Source organism: Pan troglodytes, chromosome 15 (assembly GCF_028858775.2).
Source record: "Pan troglodytes isolate AG18354 chromosome 15, NHGRI_mPanTro3-v2.0_pri, whole genome shotgun sequence".
In the NCBI taxonomy this organism is placed as follows: domain Eukaryota; kingdom Metazoa; phylum Chordata; class Mammalia; order Primates; family Hominidae; genus Pan; species Pan troglodytes.
The window spans coordinates 103,267,340-103,280,112 of NC_072413.2; the positions used below are offsets into that span (position 1 = coordinate 103,267,340).

The following is a 12,773-nucleotide window of genomic DNA, read 5'->3' on the forward strand; positions in this document are numbered from 1 at the left end:
TCTGTACCCCATGGAGTCATCATGCTTTTCCAGTGTCTGTGGGACAGTTATCAAAATGACCAGGTATGATAGAACAAAGAAACCCTCAGTATATTTCAGGTAACAGCACATAGGACATGCCATTTGACCCCAAGTGCAAAAAAAAAAAAACTAAAAATGAGCAAAAACAAGTAGTCCCCTCACCTCCAAACGCTGTTAGAAATTAAAGTTTAATCCTTCAGGTAACTTTATTAACTCAAGCGCTTTGTGTATTTAAGGCAGCAATGGGTCAGGCGTGGTGGCTCACGCCTGTAATCCTAGCACTTTGGGAGGCCGAGGCAGGTGGATTGCCTGAGCTCAGAAGTTTGAAACCAGCCCGGGCAACACAGTGAAACCCCGTCTCTACTAAAAAATACAAAAAATTAGCCGGGCATGGTGGCACGTGCCTGTAATCCCAGCTACTCAGGAGACGTAGACAGGAGAATCACTTGAACCTGGGAGGTGGAGGTTGCAGTGAGCTGAGATCGTGCCACTGCACTCCAGCCTGAGTGACAGAGCAAGACTCCATCTCAAAAAAAAAAAAAATAAATAAATAAATAAAGGAAGCAATGAAATTAATGAACTAAAATAACAGAAAACTAAAAATTAACAAAATTAATTATTTAAAGTAGGCAAAGGCACTAATAAGAAAAAGAAGCAAATAAATTACCACTGTCAAGAAAAGAATTAAAAAGTCCAACAGCCAGTATGGTGCTGACATAAAGACAGACCTACAGACCAACAGACAGAACAGGACAGGACAGGACAGGACAGCACAGGGCCAGAAATGACAATGACAGACAGATGACCTTCAACAAGGGTGACAAGAACTTCTTGCACAATGGGGAAAGGATGGTCTCTTCAATATGCAGCGCTGGGAAAACTGGATATCCACTTGCAAATAAAGATAGACCCTTACCTTACATCATACACAAAAACTAACTCAAAACCGATGCAAGATCCAAACACAGACTTGAAACTGCAAAACCCTTAGAAGAAAACAAAGGGAAAGACTTCATGACATTGGTCTTGGCAATGATTTCTTGAACATGACACCAACAGCAAGGGCAACGAAAGCAAAAATAGACAAATGGGATGACCTCAAACTAAGAAGTTTCTGCACAGCAAAGGAATCCACGAACAGAAACGATATCCTATAGAATGGAAGAGACCATGTGCAAACCATCTATCTCATAAGGGGTTAACAGCCTGAATATACAAAAAACTCCTACAACTCAGGAACAAAATCGATGAAAAATGGGCAAACTGCACTTTTGTAATCCCAGCTCTTTGGGAGGCTGAGGCACAAGAATCGCTTGAACCTGGAAGGCGGATGTTGCAGTGCACCCTCACCGCCGCACTCCAGCCTGGGCAACGGAGTAAGACTCTGTCTCAAAAAAAAAAGGCAAAGCCCTTGAACAGACGTTTCTCCAAACACGGCATGCAAATAGCCAACAAGCACATGAGTAGATGGTCAACATCATTATTTATCAGGGACATGCAAATCAAAACCACATGACACTACCTCATGTCCATTAGGATGACCATTATCACAAACAAAAAAGAATAGGCTGGGCACGGTGGCTCACACCTGTAATCCCAGCACTTTGGGAGGCCTAGGCAGGTAGATCACTTGAGGCCAGGAGTTTAAGACCAGCCTGGTCAACGGAGTCTCGCTCTGTCATCCAGGCTGGAGTGCAGTAGCATGATCTCAGCTTACTGCAACCTCCGCCTCCCTGGTTTGAGCCATTCTCCTTCCTTGGCCTCCCGAACAGCTGGGATTACAGGTGCCAGTTAATTTTTGTATTTTTAGTAGAGATGGGGTTTCACCATGTTGGCCAGGCTGGTCTCAAACTCCTGACCTCAAGTGATCCGCCCACCTTGGCCTCCCAAAGTGCTGGGATTACAGGCGTGAGCCACCGCGCCCAGCCTACACTGTAACATATTTAAAAATCAAAGTGCAAAGGGTGGCTTCTTTCCAAGAATGAAAATTATTATTCACACGCTCCACACCACCATGCAGATCAAGACGCTGACTACCTCTGGCGGCTCAGCAGTTCTATCCTGGCAGCCCAGGAGACAGCTGTGGCCCAGGTCTTGTGTGTTGCTGTAAGTTATTCCTTCTCACTGCATTCCCCAAGTGGACCCACCACAACCTGCTGATACTTTCTGTTGCTGATGGACATGTAGGCTGTCTCCACTCTGGCCATTTGTATTTCTCCTGGAAACTGCTTATGCCCGTTACCTTTTTCTATGGAAACAGACGGCTGGGACAGAAACCACGGCCACAGCAGCCAGCGTGTCTTTGCCAGTGGGGTCCCACACTATGAAATCGTAGCTGTGGCCTCGGTGGGTGTGTCCTTGGCGGGTGCATCCACACACTTTCTCTCGGAACTTTCCGGACTCTCATGCATACGCTACAGCTTTCCAAACGGCTTGGCCGTGCGAAGTTACACACCCACCTGCAGCAGGTGATCTCCAGCTGCTCTGCATTCCACCAACACTACGTGACAAGTCTCAAGTTCAGCCGCCTCGGGGCTCGGGCACCCCATTCCTGGGAGAAATGATGATGTGTGCACTCTGGGCCATTGCATGGTGTCTGTTCTCGTCCTTTGCCCGTTTTTTAAAAAACTGGGTTGTCAGCCTTTTCCTTCCTGACTTGTAGTTGCTCATCCATCCTGGAGAGTCCTTTGTTGAAAATACGGCAAATATCTTCTGAAGAGGACTCTCCCAGGGAACATTCACTACAACTGTAACGACCACAGAGACACAGAGCTCCTGTTCACTGTTTAGCCCAGGACTGCGGTGACGGGTGCACCCATGACCCGAGATGCTGGCTGCGTCCTGTGGGGTTTCCTGCATATAGAAGTTTTAAAAGTCTAAAGCCTGGCGGTCCAGGAGGTTGCGTGTGTGTCCTCGGGGAGGAACCCTCCTGACAGCCAGGCCTCTGGCTGTGCGGCCCAGGCCAGGTGACACGGCCTCTGAAGTCTGGTCTCCTCATCAGCAAAGCCAGTGCCCCATGCCACGCACCTCCCAGGATTAGCCCCAGGCCGGGAGGCTAGAGGCCCCACAAGGAGCGAGCCTGCAACTGCGATCCACAGGCAGAGCCACAGAGGCAGGGCGCGCCCTGGGGCCCAAGCTCCAGGGCTGCAGGCCCACGGCCAGATCCCGACTTGCCCACCCGCCGGCTGTGTGACCTTCAGCGCGCGACTAACCTCTCTGTGCCTATTTCCTCGAGGAAAATGCCGGGAAATAGCAGCGCCTGCCCCTGTAAAGCCCTCAGAGCAGAGTGGACCGCGCTCTCTGCAAGCGCTGGCTGCTGGCGTCCGTAGCAAGCTAAATCGCGAAGCATCTGAACGAACGAGGAAGCCCAACGACCATCTCACAGGCCGCGGCCAGAGGCAGACTCCGGAATGCAAATGGCCAAACAAGCAGGTCCACCTGCGTTCCTAACCAAAAGATCGCTAACTGAAGAACGGGCGCAAGCACCTGCGCATGGCACTGCGGGTCTGGGGGCGGCCGCCTGCCAGCGCCGGGAGCCGCCTTCCACGGCTGCCTCTGCACAGCGCGCGGCTCGCGCCGGTTGCTGGGCAGAAGCTCGAGCAGCTTCGAGGACGTCGGGCCTGGGGGCGGGGCCGCGAGGCAGCGACGTCGCGCGGGGCGCGGCCCTGACGCAGCGTGACGCAACGTGACGCACCGGCGCCGCGGCGGGTACGGGCTCGGGCGGGCGGGACGGCGCCCCCCGCGGCCGGGCCTGGCCGGGCTGCGCTAGGCTGGGCTCGGGCAGGGTCGCAGAGGCGGGGGTGGCAGGGGAGCGGGTGGCAGCCCCGCGGGTCACAGCGCCGCCGCCGCCCATGCTGCTGCCCCTAGCCTGCCTGCACGGCCGCGTCGCTCAGTGCCTGACCTCCTTGCTTTTGCTCGCAGAGCCGCTCCCGAGGCCCCGGCGCGGCGCGAGGGCGCGGGGCGCGGCGTCCACAGGCGCCGAGGCTGCCCCCGCCGCCCCGCCCGCGAAGATGGCGGCGGAACTCTACGCTCCCGCCAGCGCCGCGGCCGCGGACCTAGCCAACAGCAACGCCGGCGCCGCCGTGGGCAGGAAGGCCGGGCCGCGCAGCCCGCCCAGCGCCCCCGCGCCCGCACCGCCGCCGCCCGCGCCCGCGCCGCCCACACTCGGCAACAACCACCAGGAGAGCCCCGGCTGGCGGTGCTGCCGCCCCACGCTGCGCGAGAGGTGAGCCCGTGCCCCGTGCCCCGCGGCCCCCGCGGCCCCCGCGCCCGCGCGCGCCCACGCCCCCAGCCCGTGCCTCTACCTTTGCAGGAACGCGCTCATGTTCAACAACGAGCTCATGGCCGACGTGCACTTCGTCGTGGGGCCCCCGGGGGCGACCAGGACGGTGCCCGCCCACAAGGTGGGTAGCGGCGGCCCCTCTCGGAACGCGTGCCCTGCCCGCCGTGTGGCTGACCCGCAGCCTGCGGGAGAGCCAGGCTCACGGCGGCGCTTTCTCCTCCCAGTACGTCTTGGCTGTCGGCAGCTCCGTCTTCTATGCCATGTTCTACGGAGACCTGGCGGAAGTCAAATCTGAAATTCACATTCCAGATGTGGAGCCCGCAGCCTTTCTGATCCTCTTAAAGTAAGTCCACTCTACTGGGGAGGGACGGGTGGGTCCGTTTTAGGCGGCCTCCCGAGGCTTCTGAGGGGAAGCACACAGGAGCTGATGGACTCTTCTCCCAGGCCCAGCCCCGCGATGGGTGCTTGGGAGCCAGCCCCTGACGCGGGCCCTGCCTCGCCTAGGTACATGTACAGTGATGAGATCGATCTGGAAGCCGACACGGTGCTGGCCACTCTGTACGCTGCTAAGAAGTACATCGTCCCAGCATTGGCAAAAGCCTGTGTCAACTTTCTGGAGACAAGTTTGGAAGCCAAGAACGCCTGCGTCCTGCTGTCCCAGAGCCGGCTGTTTGAGGAGCCCGAGCTGACGCAGCGCTGCTGGGAGGTCATTGACGCACAGGCCGAGATGGCCCTACGGTCCGAAGGCTTCTGTGAGATAGACCGGCAGACGCTGGAGATCATTGTCACTCGGGAGGCCCTCAACACCAAAGAGGCGGTGGTCTTCGAGGCCGTCCTGAACTGGGCCGAGGCGGAGTGCAAGAGGCAGGGGCTGCCAATCACCCCACGAAACAAGAGGCACGTTCTGGGGCGAGCCCTCTATCTGGTCCGAATTCCAACCATGACCCTAGAGGAGTTTGCCAACGGCGCTGCCCAGTCAGACATCCTGACTCTGGAGGAGACCCACAGCATCTTCCTGTGGTACACGGCCACCAACAAGCCCCGCCTGGACTTCCCCCTGACCAAGAGGAAGGGCCTCGCCCCGCAGAGGTGCCACCGATTCCAGTCTTCTGCCTACCGCAGCAACCAGTGGCGGTACCGCGGGCGCTGCGACAGCATCCAGTTTGCAGTGGACAGAAGGGTATTTATTGCAGGGCTGGGCCTGTATGGCTCCAGCTCTGGGAAGGCTGAGTACAGCGTGAAGATTGAGCTCAAGCGGCTCGGGGTGGTTCTGGCTCAGAACTTGACCAAGTTCATGTCAGACGGATCCAGTAACACCTTCCCGGTCTGGTTTGAACACCCGGTCCAGGTTGAACAAGACACCTTCTACACGGCCAGTGCCGTCCTGGACGGCAGCGAACTCAGCTACTTTGGGCAGGAGGGGATGACGGAAGTGCAGTGTGGAAAGGTGGCCTTCCAGTTCCAGTGCTCCTCGGACAGCACCAACGGGACTGGGGTCCAGGGTGGGCAGATCCCTGAGCTCATTTTCTATGCCTGAGGTGCCCGGGGAGGCTGCAGCAGGTCAGCGAGTGAGTGGAGGGGAAGTCAAGATGCTAACTGCTTCTTGACACCATGAAAGGCTGCTCTTAACTTTGTCTCTCTTTGACATGTAGTCAGCTGAAGCTTGACTGTGTAGAGACCTTTTCCACACAGCCAGAACCCAGGGATTGGAGTCTTAGGCATCTCTGGTACACTGGGTTGCACGTCTCAGGTGGAGGAAGATTTACAGCTCAAGACAGGCCCCAGATCCCCTCCCAGTGGCACCCACGCCACCTGCTTTGAGGGGTTGGATGTTCCTGCTACCCTCTTGGATTCTAAGTGGTTCCAAGCTTAACTTGAGACCTTCCCTTCAAATCTAAAATTGGCAAAAAGTCACTTAAAATAGTGGACTTCTGTAATAAAGGTTGCCTAAAATAACACCCACGTGTCAGTAAATGACTACAGCAGTTATACAGTGGGGTATTCTCTTCCTCATGCAACAGAGCAGCTCCCTCCCATCCCGAGGAGAAAACCTGTCATGCTGAACATGCTATGTGGTTAGGAGCAAACTGTGCCCCAGTGAAGCCCATCTGTCCCCTGGGTTGCTGGCTGGCTTCTGGGCCACCCTAGGAAACACCAGGTGCCTGGTTGTCTCTATGTCCTAATGCATCACTAGCACCTCAGAGTCCTACCCTATGAACAGATTGTCGGGGGAGCATTCTGCTGGGCCCAGCGTTCTGGACCCTGGGGACACAGTGTCACTAGCTGTGACACTGCTGCGGGACAGCCTGTTGCAGGAGTGGACTATAGGGTGAAACAGGCTCTCCCACCCCTTGTCTCTCTCCTTCCACTCTGCATACCCTGTAGGCAGTTGTTTTCTGGAAAACCTGTGTGACCCCTGAAAAGAGGGATGGCCCCTCTTGGCACCTGGGAGAGGGCATGGGCCGAGTGTATAGCCCCAGCCAGTGCCCCTCTGCTGCTGCAGCCCATGCTGCTCAGTCCTGTTGGTGACCCAGCCCCACCTGGTGCTTCTCTACCCAAAGGACATACGCTCCTAGATGGAAACAGGCAAAGTAAGAAAGGGGCCTCTAAGCGGGCCATGGAAACCAGTCATCTGCTTGCTAAAGAAAGGGTGGGTCGGAACCATCGGGCAGTGAGTGCTGTTTTGATCCTTTCCTTCTAGACTTTTCCACTAGGTTAGATTCCGCATGCATGAACACCGCTGCTGCCTCGAGGGGTAGACAGGACTTACCCTACACCTAACACACGTCAAGAAAGGCATATAGGAGTTCCACAAACTCGCACACAACACAGAACAAAAGTGGCAGAAAAACCACAAAAGAGGGCTGTGGCTGGAAAGCACAACCAGGAGCTGCCCCACTGTCCCCATCTGTCCAGAGGCACCTGGTGCCAGGTGTGTTCCTTAAACCTTGTCCACACAAGATGCTCCCAGCACGCAGCACTTCTGTTTCCCTGTCTACACCTTCCTGCCACCTGACAGGCACTGACAACAGGCCTTCTGGTTTTGCAGCAGAAAGCAAGCCCCAGGCCAGGTGCGGTCTCACGCCTGTAATCCCAGTGCTTTGGGAGGCGAAGGCATGAGGATCGCTTGAGGCCAGGAGTTTGAGGCTGCAGTGAGCTATGATTGTGCCACTGCACTCCAGCCTGGACAACAGCGAGACTCTGTCTTAGAAAATAAGGCCCTACATTGCTGAGCTCCTAGCAGCTTTAAGAAACATTTCTTACCTTGAGGGGTCCCATGCTTGGATAGGATTTCCCTCCACTGTTCAAAGGACATTTGGCACGCTGGTCCCTACAGCAGCCTGCTGGACACCCCAGCATCTCACCCAGATGCCTACCTATGGCCGGCGCATTGATGCAGAGCTCTCTTGCCAAGAGAAGAAACGTCTTTCCAAGCACGTACACATTCACCTGAGATGGAGAGATCACAACCAGAAACAGCATTGGTATTTAAGGAAATGTTTGCTTTTTTTCTCTTAAAATGCATCTCTTGTGCAGTCTTTAAAGACTCCGATGACCCATGGAGCAGCCACCCCACACTCGCAAGCCTGGCTGGCCTCCCTTGGCTGCTGGGGCTCCCAGGGCCCTGCCTTCTTCCTCTAAGCTGCTGCTTTAGGCCGTGCTGCCGTCTCGCCAATGATGGCATCTGCTTAGAAGAAAACCTGACTGCAAGGTCCCTCCCAGGGCGTCATCACACGGTGCACGCGGCATTTCATTCACAACTGCACACCCATGAACACAAAACCTGTTCTGTCCACATGTGCTCCCACCAGCCACACCTCCAGCCCAGATTCCGACGGGCCCAGGGGTCTTGGCCTCAGCCCCCTTGCTGGGATTGAGATCTGTGTTCCTCAGTGACTCCCCTGCCCCCCCGCACTCTTCCTACCTTAGGTCCAAATCCACACAGATCCTGTCACCCCTGCCTCGGCTACCTGCCATAGGGCAGTGGAGGTGAGGCCCAGACCGAGAAGGGCAACGCCGAGGGTTGGCAGTGATGGGAGCACCGCTGCTTGTCCTCAGCAAAACAAGGACTCTAGCCTGTGTGCAGACCCTGTGCACAGCCCTGCCGTGGGCCGAGTACCCCTAAGGAGCCCTGCTGGCTGGGGGAGGACACTTCAGAGCAATGTCTGCTGGCAGGTGTGGATGAGGTGCACAGCAGGAATAGCCTGGTCCCTACTGGAGCCTGCAAGAGCCCTGCCCACGCTTGGCTGTCTTCATCCCAGGCTTGCCCCTGGGGCCCCCGGGCCTCACAGGCTTGGCCAGTCTGACCCTCTGCCACTAGCCTCCCCCAAAGAATTCCCTCGCCTGACCAAGCCCGGCTCGTGGGCCCTTAGACAAGTCCCCTTGTCCTGGCCCGCCAGTGGCACTTCCAGGTGCTTGCTGACTCCAGGGTACTGGGAGACCTAAGGGACCGCACACAAAGGGTCCTGTCTGCGCTAGAGGCAAGAGACAGAGGCAAGAGCCAGAGGCAGCACTTGTGGGGGATGCCTCTGATCAGGGACCCTGCCCGCTGGGAGGGCTGGGCCCCCACAGCAGCTCCTCCTGGTCACCATCCACCCCAGTGGGGCGCAGCTTCCATCTTCTCCATTATATCCGAGGGCTCCATCACAAGGGCTGGTGGCTCACAGAGTGTGCCTTCTGAAGGAATTTCCCCTCCTCACAGTTTCTGGGGGTTCCAGGGATCCCTGGGGTCTGCTCACCAAACTGGGGGGCGTGTCAGCACATGTAGTGTGTGTGTGCATCCGCATGCAGTGTGCAGACATGCATGTGTGTACACACGCATACAGTGTGTCTAGGTGTGACTCACGCATGTCATGTATGAGTGCCCCAGCCCCTGTGCTGGGTTCCTGCCAGGCCCCTGCATCTTGATCGTCCTGATCCCACCATCTCTCTTTAAGCCACAGCAGAACCATGATCTGCTGCTGGCCTCTGCCTGCCCACCTTAAACTCCACACCCCCCAACCTTGTGTCCCAGAGACACAGGGATCAATGAGACCTGAACACTGCAAGTGAGGAATCTCCAAAGGGCCTTTACATGGAAACTCACGTTTAAAAAGCCATGTGTGCAAAACGCATGCAGTTTTTTTGTTTTAGTTTGTTTGTTTTTGAGACGGAGTCTTGCTCTGTCGCCCAGGCTGGAGTGCAGTGGTGCGATCTCTGCTCACTGCAAGCTCTGCCTCCCGGGTTCACGTCATTCTCCTGCCTCAGCCTCCTGAGTAGTTAGGACTACAGGCGCCCACCACCACGCCCAGCTAATTTTTTTGTGTTTTTAGTAGAGATGGAGTTTCACCGCGTTAGCCAGGATGGTCTCGATCTCCTGACCTCCTGATCTGCCCGCCTCGGCCTCCCAAAGTGCTGGGATTACAGGAGTGAGCCACCGCACCTGGCCGCAGTTTTTTGTTTGTTTTCTTGAGACGGAGTTTCACTCTTGTTGCCCAGGCTGGAGTGCAATGGCGCAATCGTGACTCACTGCAACCTCCACCTCAAGGGTTCAAGCAATTCTCCTGTCTCGCCCTCCTAAGTAGCTGGGATTATAGGCATCCGCCACGACGCCCAGCTAATTTTTGTATTTTTAGTAGAGACGGGGTTTCACTATGTTGGCCAGGCTGGTCTTGAACTCCTGACCTCAGGTGATCTGCCTGCCTCAGCCTCCCAAAGTGCGGGGATTACAGGTGTGAGCCACCGCGCCCGGCCTAAACACATGCAGTTCTTTACAGAGTTGCTAACATGTATGAGGACCATTTATTGGAAATTCTCTTGCTAACAGTCTAACAGTGGCTGCTCCTTGAGGGCAGAGGTCAGGGTGGGGCACAGCCAGCTGCCCCCCCATCTCTCTTCCTGGGCAGCAGGTGGATTCTGCCTGCAGACTGCCTTCGTGGGTGTCTGATGAGCTGTGTGCCCAGGCCAGTGAACAACCTGGGTCTGCCCTAAGGCAGGGATCAAGAGGGAGACTCCATGAGCTCGCCATGGGACCATCTGAGTCCCCAGGAGCCTGACCACTTCCGGAGCAGCTGCCCTGGCCCTGGCCCTCATACTCATCTTCCCTGGGAAGTCGTGGGGTTGGAGCCAGGGTCATGTGGTTTTGCCCTGCACCGAGCACAGAGCATCTGAAATGTGGACTTGCTGGATTATCACAATTCCAGCAGACTATTTTTAGCTTGACCACAAAATGTTTCAGCAGTAGCTTCTGAGTTGCCATTTATAAAGACAGCTGGGAGGACAAGGACCCCAGATGCCACCTGACACGGGCAGAAGCCTAACTGTGGGCTGCTGCCAAAGGCGGAAAGCCCTTGAGGACCAGAGGTGGCAGCACAGCCTGTGGGTGCCCAGAACCCCTGTGGGCACCTGGATCTGGACAGAGCTCCCTTTGAGGAGTGAAATCTACATGAATTCTGCACTGTGGTCACAACTGTTTTCAGTATTTCTCTTTTTGAGTCCTCAGCAGCATGGTCACCAAGGACCTGTGGTGCAGCCCCCAGCACCATCCCTGCAGAGCCTCGGTGCCCCCACCCTGTATCCTGTCTGCACAGGGGTCCCTGGGGTTGGTCTTTCCACTCTGTCACTTTGTTCAGTCATGTGGAAAGAGAGATGTAACTGAAAGTGCTTTCTGTGGTACCCAGAAAGTGAGTGTCTCCAAACAGACTGTAATATAAGATTTTTCTACAATTTAAAATGCATGCAAGAGGCCAGGTATGGTTGTTCATGCCTGTGACCCCAGTACTTAGGGAGGCCTTGGTGGGAGGGTTGCTTGAGCTCAGGAGTTCAAGAGCAGCCTGGGCAACATAGCAAGACCCCGTCTCTACTAAAAATACAAAATAGCCGAGCATGGTGGTGGGCACCTGTGGTCCCAGCTACTTGGGAGGCTGAGGTGGGAGGATCGCTTGAGCCCAGGAGGCAGAAGTTGCAGTGAGCTGAGATCACGCCACTGCACTCCAGCCTGGGTGACAGAGCGAGACTCCATCTCATAAATAAATAAATAAATAAAATGCAAGGTCAAAAGAAATAATCTCCTATACCAAACTAGGTACTCACAAAAAATTTTTTTAATTGAAATAATCTCCTTTGTGTAGGACAAAAGTTCACTGTTCACCCAGGCCTAGCTAACACCCAACCGTGCCCAGCATTGGCAGGTGCCCTCCTGCCATGGAGACCCACACTCCCACAAGTCTCGGACTGTGACCCCCATGTCATGAAGGCCCCTCATCCTACAGACCAAAACTTCCTGACCGGGCAGGCAGCACAGACCGGCCACTGAGATGCGTGGAGGCACCTGGGGTACACCCCGGTCACAACCCTGGTCACAACCCCCAGGTCACAACCCCAGGTGGGGAAAGATGCAGGACGGAGGCTGTCTACCTGGAGCAGGTCGCTGAGGTCCAGGAGCATGTCTGCAGCAGGAGTCAAGGATCCTGTCGAGTAAGGCTGCAAGCTCAGGTTACTCGCCCACCTTCAAATGGGCAGGACCGCAGGACTGCACCTCCAGGGAGCTGGAGTCGCCCCTCCAAATATAAGCTCCACCTTTGATCAGGAAGGAAAGGTGGGATGGAAGCGAGGCGCGGCACGCTCAGGCCTCACCAGAACCTCCCAGCCCCAGGCACAAGTGAGACTTCTGTGAACCCAGTACCAGGACAAGGGACTGCAAGGAACCTGGAGCCGGGTCGGGGGAACCAGAAACGGTGGGGGATTCCATCTGATCCTGGAGAGAGCGTGCACCCCCACACACCCGCCTGCCCAGTCAGGTGCCCACCATATGGCGGATCTGCTGCCCACACACAGCACAGAAGAGACAGTGGCACTCATGCTCCATCCCAAGGGCACTTGCTGAGCACCTATCAGGCGTCAGGCAGGCAGTCCTCCCGAGAGACAGAAACATAGACCTGGGGCCCCCTTGGTGAGTGGTGAGCCTGCAGGCGCCACTGGGGGCTGCGCTCGAGAGACAGGTGTGGGGACCCCACACAGGACCTGTCTTCGCTCAGATGAACAAACAGGACCAAGAATGTGTCCTAAGTGATTCAAAACTCACATGGATACATAAGTTATCAAACACAAGTCACCGGTTAATACACCCTGCCAGACAGCTGAAGTGCACATCTCCCATGGGCCCACTGTAGCTTCGAGAAGTCACTAAGGACACCTCCTGGAGCTGGATCAGGAGTCCAGAGCAGGGGTCCAAAGGAAGATCCCCGGGACCAGAGCAGCAAAGCCCCACCACGCAAGAACCTCGCAAGCAGTCAGATGGTTAGGACGCCAGCCCACTCATCCACACCCTGGGCTGGAGGCCCCTGACCTCTCTTGCAACTCCATGCAGAACAGCAAGGCCTCCCACCCTAAGAAGGTGCCAGGGTTGGGTACAGGGGCATTCCGACACAGAGCAGAACCCCCAGGACAGCTGGGACGTGAGCGGTGAGGCCCGTGAACAAAGGTGCATCTG

General features: G+C 56.0%; 2 protein-coding genes across 17 annotated transcripts in view; one reads left to right on the forward strand and one right to left on the reverse strand.

Annotated features, from left to right (window-relative positions):
* Positions 1–12,773, reverse strand: part of BRF1 (BRF1 RNA polymerase III transcription initiation factor subunit) — a 95,020-nt gene that overhangs the window by 24,965 nt on the left and 57,282 nt on the right. For 8 of the 16 annotated variants that reach the window (XM_063793168.1, XM_063793166.1, XM_016926840.4 and 5 more), the window contains 2 exons: positions 11,699–11,730; positions 7,681–7,753 (listed from right to left, as the gene is read on the reverse strand). The exons of 2 other annotated variants lie outside the window; for them this stretch is intronic. In XM_063793168.1, coding sequence (XP_063649238.1) covers positions 7,681–7,753; positions 11,699–11,730 — 105 coding nt within the window. Of the gene's footprint in view, positions 1–2,058; positions 3,665–7,567; positions 7,754–11,698; positions 11,731–12,773 lie in introns of those variants that run through there. 6 more of the 16 variants (XM_063793169.1, XM_054666354.2, XM_063793170.1 and 3 more) reach the window with 6 other exon arrangements.
* Positions 3,702–6,261, forward strand: BTBD6 (BTB domain containing 6). The gene is made up of 4 exons (XM_016926845.3): positions 3,702–4,246; positions 4,334–4,424; positions 4,528–4,646; positions 4,808–6,261. The coding sequence occupies exons 1-4, from the start codon at positions 3,873–3,875 to the stop codon at positions 5,838–5,840; spliced, it is 1,617 nt and encodes a 538-aa protein (XP_016782334.1). The 5' UTR covers positions 3,702–3,872; the 3' UTR covers positions 5,841–6,261.